General features: G+C 46.4%; 1 protein-coding gene across 1 annotated transcript in view; it reads left to right on the plus strand.

The window, feature by feature from the left end:
• The window catches only part of scube3 (signal peptide, CUB domain, EGF-like 3), a 109,021-nt gene extending 93,239 nt beyond the window's left edge, over positions 1–15,782 (plus strand). The window contains exons 11-22 of the mRNA XM_042342148.1: positions 314–430; positions 1,504–1,596; positions 2,266–2,379; positions 3,573–3,737; positions 4,262–4,465; positions 5,114–5,275; positions 7,336–7,503; positions 8,104–8,265; positions 9,429–9,626; positions 10,562–10,714; positions 11,609–11,688; positions 12,120–15,782. Of these exons, the coding sequence (XP_042198082.1) occupies positions 314–430; positions 1,504–1,596; positions 2,266–2,379; positions 3,573–3,737; positions 4,262–4,465; positions 5,114–5,275; positions 7,336–7,503; positions 8,104–8,265; positions 9,429–9,626; positions 10,562–10,714; positions 11,609–11,688; positions 12,120–12,272 (1,769 nt within the window). The 3' untranslated portion in view covers positions 12,273–15,782. The remainder of the gene's footprint in view (positions 1–313; positions 431–1,503; positions 1,597–2,265; positions 2,380–3,572; positions 3,738–4,261; positions 4,466–5,113; positions 5,276–7,335; positions 7,504–8,103; positions 8,266–9,428; positions 9,627–10,561; positions 10,715–11,608; positions 11,689–12,119) is intronic.
• The last annotated feature ends 1,631 nt before the right edge of the window (positions 15,783–17,413 follow it).

Raw genomic sequence — 17,413 nt, forward strand, 5'->3', positions numbered from 1 at the left:
AAAAACTTCAGAGGTCTCTGTGAGACACACGTTCCCTCCACAAGGACAAGTCGGGTGTCTGAGTGAAATTATAATTTGACATTTGAAATTGGTAAAAGACGTTCACCATTCCACGCTGTAAATCACCCTGATCGGGGTTGAAGAGAATCAGCACATGTAGTGGGGAGACAATGGGGAGGGGGTGGAATTCAAGAGAATGCTGACCCACAAATTGACATGATTCTGTGGGCTGGTGTTCAGCGGTGGGTTGAGTTTGCAGCTGCTGCTGTCTCTGCTTGTGATGATAATTGACACCTTTCCCTTTGATTTTCAGAGATGGCAAAGTGTCTCCCCGGCTCAGCTTCCCCCCGAGCGCAGCTCTCCTGTAGCCGCAGCGGCAAGAGGGAGACCTGTGCCCTCAGCTGCTCGGCCAGGGCCCACTTCCAGGCAGGTAGGCACTAACACAACAACAGCAGCTTGTCCTGTAGTGTAGTGGCTAGCGCTCTCGCCGCACAAGCGATCCAGGTTTAATTTCCAAGGGGGAAGGGTGGAGGGGGGTGGGGAACAAACCTTAGGCAAGTTTCATTACTCCACACACACACTTGTTTATCAGCACAAAGTAGGAACGCAATTGTTAGTCGATTGGCAGATCGTTTTTCCGGGGGTAATAATGCCTTCCAAAAAAACATAATGATGATAATTTGCTCACTCAATCCAAGACTGCAATTGGCTGCCGACACCCACAAAGATATATAGTCAATTCAATTTACTGTATATTCTGTGAAGCGCTTTGAGACGTCTCAACGACATAATTAAGTGCAATATCAAGTGCAAGGATTATTATTTTGAAAACAACTTGCATTTATATAGTGCCCTTAACGGGGTTAGAGTCTCAAGAGTGTTTAACAGGCTGACTGTGAGCTGGGAGGAGGGGAGATGACGGTACAGTTGAAAAAGATCTTCAGGCTTGACCTGAAGATAGGGAAGAAGGGGGCAATAATAATAATAATACAGCCCTTCATAGGATATACTGTAATGTGGTTTTGACTCTGTATTTTTGTGGGCGAAATGCGGCTGCCAATTTGCACACAGCAATGTATCACAAATAGCCATGAAGTGAGTGACCCAATTTTATTTGGCGGATTATTGGCCAGGATGCCGGGAGAGAAAAACTCCCTTCTCTTTTTGAACAGTGCCGTGGGATCTTTAACATACGCCTGAACAAGCAGACGGGTTCTCGGTGGATAGATTTTTGTTAGGTCAGGGTATCAAGGGCTTGGGGCAAAGGCTGGTAAATGTAGTTCAGGTACAGATCAGCCATGATCTGATAGAATGGCGGAACAGACTCAAGGGGCTGAAAGACCGACTCCTATGTTCCTTTGTCCAGCCGGTCCCTGGAATCCTGTGCACAACTGTGCTCAGGGGTTTTTATCTGACTGTGAGCGAGTGTCGCAGGGAATCTACAAGTACAGACTGGGTTGTGGCGCAGGTCGTGCTGTATCAATCCTCTCTCTCTCCCACCAGGCTCTGATAACAGCTACACTGTGAGCTGTGGAGCTCCCGGCCGCAGGCCTGCTGGGCAGCAACGACAGAACACAAGCGTGCAGGGCTGTGGAGGTGAGTCATCGCAGAGAAGACGTTCACAATAGGCAGGTTGGGACGTCCTTGGCACCTCTATATCTCTTATATCTCCTTCTTCCTACATTACCAACTTGTCCGCTCCCTCCGTTCGGCGGGCACTGACCTGCTCCACGTCCCCTGCCTTGCCCGCTTCACTATCAGAGGTCAGGCCTTCAGACTTTCTGGCCTCACCTTCTGGAACTCCATCCCAGAGCTCCTTCACCTCACCCCCTCTCTTGCCTCCTTCAAGATCCATCTTAAGCTTACTCTTCGACTGTGCCTTCGGTCATCTTCCCTCCCCCACCCCCCTTGCCTTCCACACCTCTTGACTCCAGTCCTTAGCTCGAGAGCGAACCCTTCATTGTCCAACACCTCGGGATATCCGCCCGATGTGGAAGATGCTGTATAAAGGCAATTTGTTGTTGTTGTTATTAGTTGTTGTACTTTTATTCCCCTCAGCCCTCCGCTGAGCTAACTCAAGCACCTCACCCTCTCTGCACCCTGAATCTCTGGAACTTCCCCCCCCCCACCCCTTTCTCACTCCATATCGCCTCCGGCCCCCCACCCCCGTCAAAGCCCCACCTCAAATTCTACCTCTTCAACCTGATGACCCCGGAGACTCCAGGCACCTTTAAGATGTTTTTAAACGTTCTTGTTTTCTTTTAGAGACTTTAGGTCCTCCAGTCAAACAGAGAGCTTCCTTTAAGATTAAAGACGCCAAGTGTCACCTTCATCCCCGCGTGAAGGGAAAGCAGGAGAGCGGGCGCCAGCTTATCGCAGGTACACAGGGAGGGTGGGCTGCTGTGCTACACTGCAACCCACACACTGCCAGCTTTCTGCTACGCCTTTGTATTGGGAATTCCCATTGTCGTTGCTGCTGTTTTAGCAATCGGCATAGAGTAAACCTTTTTTTTTGTTCAGCCGGGTGTGTATCATGCAGAAACCCATCACCATGCATAGGAGTATCCAAACCAAGCTGAGATTTCCATGCATCCCACTTACACATGGAAATCCCAGAGATAGATTGTTGGAATGGAGTGTGCTCTCTGTCCCTGGAGCGACACATCTTGTTTACCTAATTCCAAAAAGTATTAGATGCAGGTTGGCAAGAGCCGAGGCTTGGTGACCCCAGAGTGTGCGATGCGGGAAGCGCTGGCATCTAACCAGCTAAAACCGCATTGAGAGCGCTGTCTGGCAAGTTTTCCCACTGTTTGTCCAGCTAGGCTTGCAGGGTTAACAGGAGCTGAGTGAGAGAATTCCCTGCCTCTGGTGACTGTTCCATCATTCTGAGTGCTGCAGGTGAGCCAGGCTGGCTTTTCCATGTGTAGGTGGGATGCATGGAATTATCAGTATGGTTTGGATACTCTTAAGCACAATGGTGGGTTTCCCGCAGGTGTCAGACACACAGCTGTCTAACCCACACGAAAAATATAAAAGAGCATCACAGGATTTACTGTAAAGTGTACTGGATGGGGGCGTGTACAGTCAGTCAGGGAAATGCTGTCCAGGTCATCAGTTGTCTTGTGCAGCAAGCTCCGAGGATCCACAGCTTTCAAACGCTGCCTGGGATCTCGTTTCACAGCCTGTAGATGTGTCCTTATAGTCCCCAGGAGCTACGGCCGGTTTCAATTTTCCATCTGAGTGCAAAAAGTTTAAAAGCGGATTTTAATTTTAAGTGTGTAGAATATGAATTGGGCAGTTTTAATTGTACTGGCCATGCAAAATCTGACTATGAATTATGGCTCAGATATATGACAGAATAGGGAGTAATTTACCCCCAGGTTCCAGCACGGAGCATGGTGCTCGCTGGACAAATACCAATCTGTGCACTTACACCTGGAGAGAGAGGGAACTGGCCCCACGTGGTTCCTTTAGTTTTAAGATCACTTTTTATGCCTTGCATTTGCTGTCATGCTGAACCTCTCTGCTCCTCGCTGGTGTTAATGGTCCCTCGTGTCTCATTGCCTGTGTAGGTGGCCCCTTTCCCTGTACAGACAACTGCCAGGTCACCTTCGTGAACCTCAAATGTGACTCTTCCAAGAAAGCGAAAGGACGCCGAGCTCGTAACTCCCCGGTCAAAGAGGTCACCCGCATCACGCTGGACTTTGAAGCTGAGATCAGGAAAGAAGATATAACGGGTGAGTCTGGGGGCTTCTCTGAGCAGGTCCTATACCACCCAGGCCACACCCTGTTCAGGCCTTGCCTCCACATAGCCCCACCCTGTCTATTAGCGCTTGGGATGTCCTGCCAACGTGCAAGGTGCTATACAAATGTAATTTGTTGTTGTCATTATTATTATAATAATAATTGTTGCATTTGAAATATCAAATCACATCGTTGAGACATCTCAATGCGCTTCATAGAATATACTGTAAAGTGAATTGTCTTTGTCATTTAAGGATGAAATGTAGCAGTCAATTTTTTTGGGTGGGATTATTATCCTGGAAAGCGATCTGCCAATTGACTAACAGTCAGATTCCTACTTAGTGCTATGTAAGCAGAGGCCTGTGGAGTAAGGAAACTTGCCCAATGTTCCGCTCTGCCCAGGAATTGAAACCTAGGTCCTCTCGCTTGTGAGGCGAGTGCTCTAACCACTACGCTCTGGGACGCTACCCTGCGTGAGAGGTGCAATACAAATGCAAGTTGCCATTGTTGTTTGCAGGGAGCTGCAACATTAACTGCGTGAGGCAGAAGATGGAGAAGAAGCTGAAATCGGCAATAAAAACTCTGAAGAAATCCATCAACCAGCAGCGGTTTCACATCCGCTTCTCCGGCATGGAGTACGAGGTGGCCAAGAAACTGGCCAAAGCCCCCGAGAAGCAGCAAGTGTGCAACATTGGACAGGAGCGTCTGGAGAGCCAATGTGGTAAGCATCTCGTAGGCGTTGTTCTAGAGTTAGGACCATCACTGGCACATGTGTAGGACATGGCCTGCTTACAGTAGCCGTCTGATGACTGATAGTATCAATGGCATTCACACAACAAGGCTCTAAGCACACATTCCCTGGAATTAACGCCACTGCCACACTCAGGCACAACACAGCAGCCAGTTTGGGCACAGCAATGAGCTTCAAACAACCATGGAGTGAGTGACCAATTTAATTGGGGGATTGTTGATCAGGACACCGGGAGAGAAAAACTCCCTTCTCTTTTTGAACAGTGCCATAGGATCTTTAACATCAACCTGAACAGGCAGACGGGACCTCATTTTAACATCTCCTCCGAAGAACGGCACCTCCGACAATGCAACACACCTTTGCATTGGATTGTCAGCTTAGACAATGTGATTCCAAGTCCCGGCATGGGGCTTGAACCCACAACCTCCTGAAGCACCGCATTGAAGGGGAGTGTGGGGTTGAGGCTAACCCTGTCCTTCTTAGTAAATGGTTTCAAACAATAAAAAAAAGAACATTTTTAATTAACTTTGGGGGCAAGGACAGCGTAAGGACAGTGTGTGTGCAGGGAGCTGGACGAGGAATGTTGAAGGTCTCTCACCGGCCTGTGGTCTCTCTTAGTCAGCTGCTCTCCAGGGTCGTACTACCATGGGCAGCAGGAGAGGTGCGTGGCCTGCCCGGGGGGCACCTTCCAGGAGCAGGAAGGGCAGCTGTCGTGTGATCCCTGCCCCGGAAGTGATAGCCACGGTCCAGTTGGAGCACGCAACATCACCGTATGTACAGGTAAGTCAGCCAAGCCGGGGCCAATCGTTCTTCACCTAAGTAATCATCTGGGCGAAACCGAGCGGCCACAGCTGGATAAAATCTTACGTCAGGATTTTATATCATAATATCAATAATCCTTACATTTGGTACAGTGCCTTATCACGTTGGAAGGACGTTTCAAAGCGCTTCACAGAATTTACTGTGGGCAAAACGCGGCAGCAAAATTGCTCACAGCAATGTCCCACAAACAGCCATGAAGTGAGTGACCAATTTTATTTGGGGGATTGTTTGCCAGGACATCAGGAAGAAACTCCCTTCTCTTTTTAACTCCCTCTTCGAACCCCTCCAGTCCAGTTTCCACCCTGCCCACAGTACAGAGACTGCGCTTGTGAAAGTCACAAATGACATCCTCTCTATCTGTGACCAGGGCTCCCTCTGCCTCCTTGTCCTCCTGGACCTCTCCCCGGCGTTCAACACACTCAATCACTCCATCCTCCTCCACCACCTTTCCTCCGTCATCCACCCTCAGTGGGACCGCACTCGCCTGGTTCGAGTCCTACCTTACAAACCGCCAGCAGTACATCTGCACCAATGGCTTCTCCTCCCGCTCTCACCCGGTTACCTGTGGGGTCCCCCAAGGATCCATCCTTGACCCCCTCCTCTTTCTGATCTACATGCTCCCTCTTGGGGATGTCATCCGCAGACATGGGGTACATTTCCAAATGTACGCGGACGACACCCAACTCTATTTTTCCACCTCTCTTTGCGACCCCCAGTCCCCTGATGTTCTGTCAACTGCCTGTCAGATCTTGGGCTGGATGAGCGCAAATTTCCTTCAGCTGAACGTTGACAAGACGGAAGCCGTAGTCTTTGGCTTTCGTCAACGTCTAAAATCTCACAGCTCTCACCTCCTCCACCTACCCGACCTCCCCCTAAATCTCTCCGAACCCATAGGCAACCTAGGCGTCAGGTTCAACCCCCAATTATCCTTCCTCCCCCACATCTGGTCCCTCACCAGCACCGCTTCCTTCCACCTCAGACGCATTGCCGGTCTCCGCCAATAACGCTCTCCAAAAGCCGCTGAAACCCTAGTCTATGCCTTTGTCACCTCTCGGCTGGACTATTCTCACGCCCTCCTCGCTGGTCTCCCATCCACTACCATTCATAAAATCCAGATCATTCAAAACTCTGCCGCCCGCATTCTCACCCACACAAAATTCCACTCCCTGATCACCCCAGTCCTTGCCAGACTGCTCTGACTGCCTATCCCAGAGAGAATCGACTTCAAGATCCTCACCCTTGTATTCACATCCCTGCACTCCTCTGCACTCCCCGACCTCTCTGACCTCTCTCCTCAAAACAGTACCCGTTGCCTTCGTTCCTTGGGGTCTGGTCTGCTCCTCGTCCCCCAAGTCCTCTGCTCCACCCTCGGTGGCCGTGCCTTCAGCCACTATGCCCTGAGGCTCTGGAACTCCCTTCCTCACTCCTTTGCCTCGGCCCCTCTCTTCCTATTTTCAGATCTCGGCTGAAGACCTTTCTTTTCGACCACACCTTTGGTCACCTTCCTCCCCCTCCCCCTGGCTCAGCCCCGGGATTCGTTACTGTGAAGCGCTCTTGAGACACCGTCCAGCGTGGAGGGCACTATATAAATCCAAGTTGTTGATGTTGTTAACTGTTCTTGTTAACAAGTCCCTGACTATGGTAGACTCTCTCCATTAACGCTTGAAGAGTAGACAGCGTTGGAGTACCATTGTGTGAGGCGCTTCTGGTTTCTTTATCAGGAAACCCACTGAGTAAACAAAAGTCCCACAAATCCACAAGAATTCCATCATGGCAGCCTTGCCGCTTGGTGTTGACTAAATAAGTGACACTCGGGGACGCACCGGGAAGCTTTCCATTCCAGGTGATCAAGATGGCAATCCACCAAACCAAATCCCCGAACTGAAAGGTCACCATGTGGCGCCATCAGTGTTCAGTCACGAAACGTTGCCTCCCAGACGGTTTTGATTGATTCATGACTGTTTGTTGGTTTGCTCGCTCATTCCCTTGCTCAGCTCTTGCTGTTTTTGCTGGTGCAGGTCAATGCAGCCCGGGGCAGTATTCATTGGATGGCTTTAAGCCCTGCAATCTCTGTAGTCGAGGAACATACCAGGCGGAGGCTGGCCGCACGCTGTGTTTCCGATGCGGGGGAGGACTGATGACAAAACATGAAGGAGCTTCCTCCTTCCAAGACTGCGAGACTAAAGGTGAGACTGCAACATGCTGCCCATGCTGCCCATGCTGCCCATTTGGAGGATGTGTTAAGGACGCTGCAGATACCGAGGGCAGGATATGAAAAGTTCTCGTTAATATCAGGAAACATTCCAAACCATTTTTATTTGAACCAATTAGATGTTCCTCCCCATTGGGAGGTAACACAGGCAAACATGTTTCAGAGACAATTAAAGTGAGGCAGGGGCGATGTCCGGCTACTCACACCGTCTGTCACAAAGAGCATGGCTGGTGATTAACAGAGTGCTGACAGCAAAGTGCTGCAGGTGTGGATATCAGGTGATGGCAGGTTGGGGCTCTGATGCCCAGTGCTCTCTGTGCTGAAGTGAATCCAAACCACACTAACAGTTCCATGTCTGCCACCTACACATGGAAATTGTTGCAGTGGAATGCGCTCTCTCTCCCCAGAGAGATGCCCTTTACTTACCCTATTCTGGAAGATATGTTGGCAAAAGCCAAGGTTTGGGGACCCCACAGTGTGCATTGGTGTGACTGCTGGAGTTTAATGTTCTGTGTGATTGTATGTAAACTGCTTTGATTATTGCCCTGACATCTGTGTTTTGCATCGCCTACAGTTCAGTGCTCTCCAGGACATTACTATAACACCACTCTTCACCGCTGTATCCGCTGCCCGGTTGCCACCTACCAACCAGAGTTCCGCCAGAACTACTGCATCGCCTGTCCCGGCAACACCACCACCGACTTTGACGGGTCAACAACAGTGAAGCAGTGTAAAAGTAAGGATTGGTCACTCACTTCAAGGCTATTTGTGGGACATCGCTGTGAGCAACTTTGCTGCTGCGTTTCGCCCAAAGTAACTGTGATGCCAAGTCCCTGACTATGTTGGACCCTCTCCATTAACACTTGGAGAGTAGACAGCATTGGAGTGCCATTGTGTGAGGCGCTTCTGGTTTCTTTATCAGGAAACCCACTGAGTAAGCAAAAGTCCCACAAATCCACAAGATGTCCGTCATGGCAGCCTTGCCACTTGGTGTTGTCTAAATAAGTGACACTCGGGTAGTGCGAAACCTTAGGCAAGTTTTCTTACTCCACACACCTCTATTTACCTACTTTATTTAGCAATAATAGGATCCTGGTTGTCAATTGATTGGCGGATCGCTTTCCGGGGGGAAATAATTCCTCNAAAAAAATTGGTCATTCAATCCACGACTGCTTGTGGGACACTGCTGTGCGCAATTGGCTGCCACATTTTGCCCACAAAATACAGTCAATCCACTTCACAGTATATTCTGTGAAGCACTTTCGAGACGTCTCAATGGCACACAATAAGGCTCTATATCAAATGCAAAGATTATTATATTATTACAGAATTTGTAATCCAATTGCCTCAAAGTGCTTCATAGGTGCTCACTGTCAACTGTAGTGACTGTGTATTTGTAGGCTAACACAGCAGTTAATTTGTGCACTGAAAGGTCCCACAAACAGCCAAGAACTGGAACGAGAACTTTATCTGGGGGATTGTGGGCCAGAACACCGAGAGAGAAACTTCCTTCTCTTTTTGAATTGTACCACGGGAACTTTAACATTCACCTGACAGGCAGGTGGGACCTCAGTTTAACATCTCATCCAATGGATGTTAACTCACCTGAGTACTTGCCCACGTGCAACATCACAGAATCTGCAAAATTCACCCCATCGTCAAAAGTGGCTCCACTTAGTGGCCAGAGGATTTAATAATAATAATCAGAATCCTTGCATTTGATAGAGCGCCATGTCACGTTGTGGAGACGTCTCAAAGCGCTTCACAGAATATACTGTAAAGTGAATTGACTGTATATTTTGTGCCTGAAGTGATTTCTAGTATTATTGCAGATAACACTCGCCAGTATGGAAGTTTGTTTCTACATGACCCAGCTGTTGGCATGTCTCCTTCCTGCAGATCGTCAGTGTGGTGGGGAGCTTGGGGAATACACGGGCTACATGGAGTCCCCTAACTACCCCGGCAACTACCCAGCAAACGTGGAGTGTACATGGAACATCAACCCGCCTCCAAAGCGGAAGATTCTGATTGTGGTTCCTGAGATCTTCCTGCCCATTGAGGATGAATGTGGAGATGTCCTGGTCATGAGGAAGAACTGTGAGCACCGTTCATGTTACTTTCTAGATGAATGTGAGACCTCAGAGACTGAAGCTGTAGACAGTCTAACATGAGGGGCTATTCACTGGGGTTGGTCCCTAATGAGATTTCCCCATCGGCAGATGATCAGAATTTCAGCTTCTGCAAAGTGTTGAACCGACACCACTGATGTTCATCTGTTTCTCAGAAAAATAACTCCTTTATTCAGTGTTTTGCGTTTAACAACATGGGATTTGACAAGAGAGCGTAAAAAACGTTTTTCAAATTTAAATATAAGTTTTAAGACTGTTTTCCAGAATTCTGCACTTTTAGGGCAACAGTCTTAAGTCTATGGAAATGAGAATTTCAGACCCAGATATCCACATACGTAGGTGGAGATAATAATAATTGACCAATTTTATTTAGGGCATTGTTGACCAGAACACTGGGAAAGAGAAACTCCCTTCTCGTTTCGAATAGTGTCACAGGATCTTTAATGCACAACAGAACAGGCAGATGGGGCCTTGGTATAATGTCGTATCTGAGGGAGGGCACGTCTGACAACACAACACCCCCCTCACCCCCCACCGCACTGGATTGGAGTGTCAGTTTAGATTAGGTGATTCCAAGCCCCAACTTAGGACTTAAACCCTCAACCTTCTGCCACAGAGGCGAGAGTGCGCCAAGCTGACACAAGAGACCAGGAGCACACCTGGTTGATTTTTTCCCCTTCCAACCCAGGAGCATTGGAGCCACTGGTGACTCAGGTTCAGGGTGAACTAGCTCAGCACAGAGCAGATAAAGCTTGTGGTCTTCGGGGGCCGGGGTCAGCACCAGGTGGTTCCTTCACCACTAGACCAGGCAGGAATCTGGCATTTTATCTGATAATAAAGGAAATAATTATGTTACAGAAAGTACCTTTAACACAAAGTCAACAATTATTACCTGTTTCCCAGCTTCACCCACCTCCATCACAACCTACGAGACCTGCCAGACGTACGAGCGGCCGATCGCATTCACTGCCAGGTCACGCAAACTCTGGGTCAATTTCAAAACCAACGAAGCAAACAGCGTCAAAGGCTTTCAGATCCCCTACGTCACCTATGATGGTCAGTGAGAGGCAGCTCTTTATTATCTTTGTAATAATAACCTGACATTTCACACAGCACCTTGCACATCAAGAGGATATCCCAAACCGCTTCACGGGATAAAGTGTGTGTTTTGTTGGCGAACACAGCAGCTAATTTGCACAAAGCAATGTCCTGCAAACAGCCATGGAGTGTGTGACCAGTTTCATTTGGGGAAGTATTGGCCAGGACACCGGGAGAGAGAAACTTCCTTGTCTTTTCGAATAGCACCATGGGATCTTTAATATTCACCTGAACAAGCAGGCGGGACCTCGGTTTAATGTCTCATCCAAAAGACAGCACCTCCTACAATGCAACACCCCCCTCAGCACAGCATTGGAGGGTCATCTTAAATTATGTGATTCCAAGTGCCGAGGTGGGGCTTAAAACCCGCAACTTCTAAATCAGAGAGTGCTACCAATTGAGATAGCATTATTTAGGACTTATGATGGTCAGTGACTTTAATGCTCAGTTTTGCTATCAGCGACAGTTGCTATTGTCACACAGCACAAGGTTGGTTCATCTATACATTTTGTGTTGAAGGTTCTTTCTATAACCGATCTTGTGCTGTAGTGACACTGGCCATGTGGCTGTCGCTGGCTTTGACCCAGCTCTCCAGCCTCTGGGGCTTTGTCTTGAGGACCAGAGCTCACCTCCCAACCTGTCTCACCCGGAAATTCCCCCTGTAGCCAGTTCGGTGGTCGATATACCGTACAACTTCCTGTCACTGCAGTGCTGGGGACTGTGCCTGGGGAACCCATGCTCAAGGACACAGGTGCAGGACACGTGCAGCAGGACATGTGCACATATACACGTGGGGGGACACTCACTACTTGCTTTTCTTTCATTTTTTCCCTCTGGTGTTTTGGTTACTAGAGGACTATGAGCAGCTGGTGGAAGACATTGTGCGCGATGGCAGGTTGTACGCATCGGAAAATCATCAGGAAATTTTGAAGGTCAGTGATTGTTCCTTTTCATTCTCTTTCCAGACTCTTTGTTCAGAAACTACTAGCAGCTTCAAGGTCAATAGAGAACACTACCAGGGCTGAAAAGAGCCAAAGCGAAAATGAGTCCAAAAAAAAAGCAATCGGGAAGTCCAAAATATAGCAATATTTTATATGGTGTATATGGAGGATTAAACATTTATATATACAAGTACATACATGTACATGTCACACTTGTTAAAATGCATTATTTGCAAAAGGATCAGACAACAGGGCCCTGCTGTACAGTAGCCATTTACCCACACCAAGTTGGCTAACATTTCCGTTCAGTTCCAATACCAGCTGCTGTGCATCAGTCCCAGCGATTGGCACATTCAATGCCATCCTCGTGTTAACAGAGTCCTGGAGGCTCTGGCTTCTAATGTTTGTTTTCAATCTTGCAGGACAAGAAGCTGATTAAAGCTCTCTTCGAGGTACTGGCACATCCACAGAATTACTTCAAGTACACAGCGCAGGAATCCAAAGAAATGCTCCCAAGATCTTTTATTAAACTGCTTCGCTCCAAAGTTTCTAGCTTTCTAAGTCCCTACAAATAGCCGGAGAGGTGTAAAATGACCGACTGAATTTAATTTTTTACAGCTTTGTAACCGTAATATTTCACTATGCTGACTTTTTTAGTGGCTTTCTTCAAAAGGATCCCATTCATACTTTGCTGTGCGTTATTTATAGCTCTCAGTCCGTCATAAGAAAGACTGTTCATTCCTTATATTTATGCCTGTGCTGGTGTATATGACTGCTGGGAGCTCATCCAAAGCGTGCTCTGTATGCAACCATACTTTGTGCACTAGGACCTTCTGTCTGCATTGTGTATGTGTCTATTCCCCTCTCTGTATAAGAAAGTGCAATGATTATTTTTTCTCTCTCCTGTTGAATATTTGGATGGAAATTTTCTACAGAAAGACAACAATATTTATATCTCCAAGGAAGCCTTTTTGTCTCCACTGCAGTGTAACTCTCTCACCAATACTACAACCAATGAAAATATTACAGGATTGCTACGTTGCGCATTCATTTGGGAATTTATTTGCACTTGAGAATTGTATTTGAACATGTACAAAAGTTTGGATTTTTGTATTGTCGTTTTTTAATTGAATTGAGATATTCGTAGTTTGTGGGGTTTTTTTTGCTTATTTTTTGTAATGCTGGTTTGTGTCTCCGGACTCTTTGACATGTATCGACCATTAGAACTGCGCAATGACCATGTGTTCGATTAACTGTGGTATCACTTTCCTCCAGAGAAAGCAAATCACAAGTATAGTTCCGCTGATACAAAGACACGGTCGCTCAGCCTGCCTTGGCTCGGGTGGTTTATATATCAATTTTAGTACAATTTTGCTCACTTATTTTTATTTTCTGCGTATTAAATATAAACCATTTTATCCACGCAAATATTTGGTGACTTCCATGGCTAGGTTAAGGTGTGCAGGTGGGTATGAGTATATTCAATACCAAACGATCCTGAGACTGAAACCCGCGTTGTGCAGGACAAATGAATGCAGCCTGACCTAAACGTGTAATTCAAGAAACGTATTTTATTGTGTAAAACTAGGCCGTGGCGAGCCAAAGACCACAATGTAAACTGTTCACCGGTGGCTACTTTGTTATGGTAGATAATGAAGCTGATAGTTGGGAAGTGAGGGGACTAAAGACTATGAGCAGTAAAATAGAATGAAAAGATCGGCCAAGATCTAATAACACGGAGGAACGGGCTTAATGGGCTGAATGACCTCTTCTTGTACCTGGGTTCCTAATCGAGGTGTCTCGTTTAATAATAATGATATTCCTTGCATTTGATACAGCGCTTTTCACGTCTCCTGGACGTCCCAAAGCGCTTCACAGAAATTGGGACATGGTGGAAAACTGTTCAATACATTTCCAGGACCATGGAGAGAGAGAGAGAGAGAGAGAGAGAGGACATATTGGGCTGTTATCCCAGTCCCATGAGTCTTGGAGACATATGTCTGGATACTAACTGTTTTCCAGGATGCAGTGAGGTAGGCAGCTCTCTTCAAAAGGCTTTGAAAGCAGCAAGTACATTTTTTTAAAATTCTCTTTCATTTGCCCTGTCGCCTGCCAATAACTGCAGTATGATTTGAACATTAATCTAAGGAAATGAAACCAGTGAGTGTAAAATTAGGACTATTTAGTCCAAAGATTTACACAAACTGTACAGCATAGAAACAGGCCACTCGACCCAGTCCTTGCTGGTGTTTATACTCCACACAAATCTTCACCCATTTCTTTATTCCCTCCCACACCCTTCTATTCCTCTCTCCCTCATGTGAAGGTTTAGCTTCCTCTTGAATGCATCTACACTATCTAATTAAATCACAATCTCACTAGCCTCTGCATGAAGTAGCCCCTTATGATAAGGATGTAGTTGACAGGGAAGTCGCAAGACATCACGGAAGGTCAGAGTCAACAGAAAACCAGGGGAGGAAGAACAAGGTTTTGCTCCAGAGAGACAAAGGCTGTTTCAATTTATTTTGATATTAGCTGCACTAAGACTGGAAACTAATTCATTTGAAGGTTAAGTTGCATTTCCCAGCCCAAGGGAAGAGGGGAATTAATTTCTTTCTCCCAGAACCCAATAGAATGCCTTGCAGCCTTTGACAGTTTTTTGCTGCTTCATTGCCTTGGCTGGTGGGAGACTGGATTCTCCAGAGCTGAAAGGTTTTCATCTTCATTCAAAGAAGATAACCACACAGTTTATCAGTACAAAGCACTGGAATATTTCACAGTAATTAGCTATCAAGGACCCTCCCCTCCCACCCCTATCTATTAGGGGGTTGAGGACATGTCTAAACCTTCAAGGCGGAGCGTGGGGGGCAGTGGATTGCTCAGACTCACATTCAAGAGGCCTTGAAATAGCCCTCAGAGACTGAGGAAGAGAGAGGCTTTCAACAGCTCTGTTGTACTGGATTGGAAGCCAACTCCCAGAGGAGTGCCAAGTGTTTTTACTTCATTATGAAAGGGGCAGCTTTCATACTATTAATACTGCATCATTCTACAGCAGGATCTTTATAAGGAGATGGAGGGGTTTCTATATATTTTTTCAACTTTAGTTGATTTGGTGAATTTGGATTTCACTAAGTAAGGCCTATATATTTAATCCATAATGTTTGCTCTAGAGTGAATCCAGACATGGTTTTTGAGTCGAGAATGAATTTTGTCTTTTAAACACTGCAGCATAGAAGCTCAGCTTCAAGGCATGTGTTTCATGCCAACAACACTGAAGAGGTGTGGGAGTGCCAATGGTCTCCCGGGGTCACTATCCCAATTTTTTGGTAGCAAAGTGGATGTCAGATGTGTCTGTTGGCAGCTCTCCAAGAGCCCGGCGGCTTGGGCTGATGTATTAGTGTGAAGAATCACAATTATTGTGGTTCCATTGCCCAGAGAGATGCCTTTTTGTTTCTCTGTGGTCCTAAGAACAAAGAGGTATTTGGTTGTGAGTTAGGCTAATGGATTTTGATAACCTAAATGAAATGGCCATTTAGCTATGAACTGAATTAAGTGTAGTTAATATTGACTTTAACTAGGAACTAACCAGTGTACGCCAACAAAAATGTCATTGTTCATGGGGGACATAAGTAAGGCAAGATATTACCTCCTCGCTAAGCGTCAAAGTACCAACTTCACAGAGAAATCCTTTGCATTGCTGGGATCTAATTTTAGAATAGATAGGAGTGATTCTCAGAGTTGGCAGTTTTCTGCTTCTGTTTAGCTAATAAGCAGCAGCTCATCAGCCAAGCTTTGTGAGTGAATGCAAGTCCATTCAGCAACAGTAGGAGGAGAGACTAGGCAGAAAGTCTTGAGAATTGAAAGCTGTGAGATGGAGGGGACAAACAAAGCACTTGCGGATTGTTTTAAAGCGCTGTTCAGTTAAAGAACACAGTTGTTTAAAAAGAACAAAAGGACTGAGCTGTTTAAGTGGCCAAATTGCCTGTTAAGTACTTTCAATTTCATATTGTAATATATTTTGCCAATAGCTTTGTTAATTTTTTTTATGCTTTTATGTAAATAAATTTGGTATCTTAGTCTGTCAACTGCTGGTCTGTGTGTTGATTTTTGCCTTTTGAGATAGACGGAATGTCGGAATCGAGCCCTCGGTGACCATCTCCAGTCCGATTCCTGAGCCAGGCAGGTCTAATATTCCAGGGGCTCCTGATGACAGCCCAGCCTAGCCGGGCTCATCAGTAGGACTTGGAGGAGCAGACCAGCCACTGAGCTCCCACTCAGCTCCTGATAACCCTGCAAACCAAAGGCCTAAGGAGTAGGATAGTCCTAGTTGGACAAATAGTGGAAAATTTGCCAGCCAGTGGTCTCAATAATAATAATAATAAACCTTGCATTTTGATATAGTGCCTTATCACATCTTCGAGACATCTCAAAGCGCTTCACAGAATATGCAAATTGATTTGACTATATTTTGTGGGAGAAATGCGTCAGCCAATTGCACACAGCAGTGTTCCACAAACAGTTGCGGATTGAGTGACCAACTCTTTTGAAGGAATTATTACCCCCGGAAAAGTGATCTGCATATCGATTCAACAACTGGGTTCCTACTTACTGCGAGGTGAACAGAGGTATGTGGAGTAAGGAAACTTGCTCAACGTTTCACTCTACTGGGAATCAAACCCAGGTCTCTCGCTCGCAAAGCAAGTGCCCCCAACACACACTCTGAGGTCACCGTGCCTGGTTCTTGCCACCTGTGCATAATACTCTCTGGAATTAAGTAAATCGGATGTGTACTCTGGGTAGAAACAGAATTTTCATGTGTACATGGCAGACATGGAACTCTCTGTCTGATTTAGATACTCTTAACGTGTATTCCATGTGTATCAGACACCCATCCAACCAACAAAAATAGACCTTGATAAAATATTACCTAGAACCATAGAAATGTATGGCACAGGAAGAAGTCTAATCTTCATCTTCATGACTATTTATTTTACATGACCAAGTAAAACCTATTAATCAGAATAATTAAGTACCTTGGTTACTTGTTATAATGTTATAACCTTAAACTACAGGGGTATGGGGAAAGACTAGGTAAATGGGACTGAAAAGATTGTTCCTTAAAGAGCCAGCACAGACACAAGAGGCTTTCTGTGTTGCAAATTTCTACGCAGTGTTGGGAATCCAAGAACAAGGCACGATAGCCAGTTTCACTGTGTTCCCACACTTTAATAAAAAGACTGACTTTGTGTCATCAGGTCGCTGCTGGGTTCAAGCTGGAAATGATGACCAAATGACCTAGAAGTCAGCCATTTTAGCATGAGAACTGGCTGGCATGCAGGAAGCCACAATATCACAAGATTGATCTGGATAAAGAAGGCCCTTTGGTTCATCCAATCTCATCCCTTCCAGAACACCCACCCTACTGATCTCCCATCACAGCATCAAGATGCTTTTTAAATGAGTCCAGTGTCTTGTCCCTGTTGTTGTTTACCCTCTGCATAAAGAAAAACTTCCTGGTGTCTGTCCTGAAATTACATTCTAAAGTAATGATCTGGGTTTCTTTTCAATCCCATTTAAAATGTCATATGAGATCGTCTCTGAGTCGTCTTCTCTCAAGACTGATGAGCCTGAGGTTGTCTAGTCGTTGCTCACAGCTCATTCCTCTAACGCTGGGAATCATCCTCGTTGCTCTCCTCTGCACTGTCTCTATGGCCTG

This window comes from Callorhinchus milii, unplaced genomic scaffold (assembly GCF_018977255.1).
Source record: "Callorhinchus milii isolate IMCB2004 unplaced genomic scaffold, IMCB_Cmil_1.0 Scaffold19, whole genome shotgun sequence".
NCBI lineage: Eukaryota > Metazoa > Chordata > Chondrichthyes > Chimaeriformes > Callorhinchidae > Callorhinchus > Callorhinchus milii.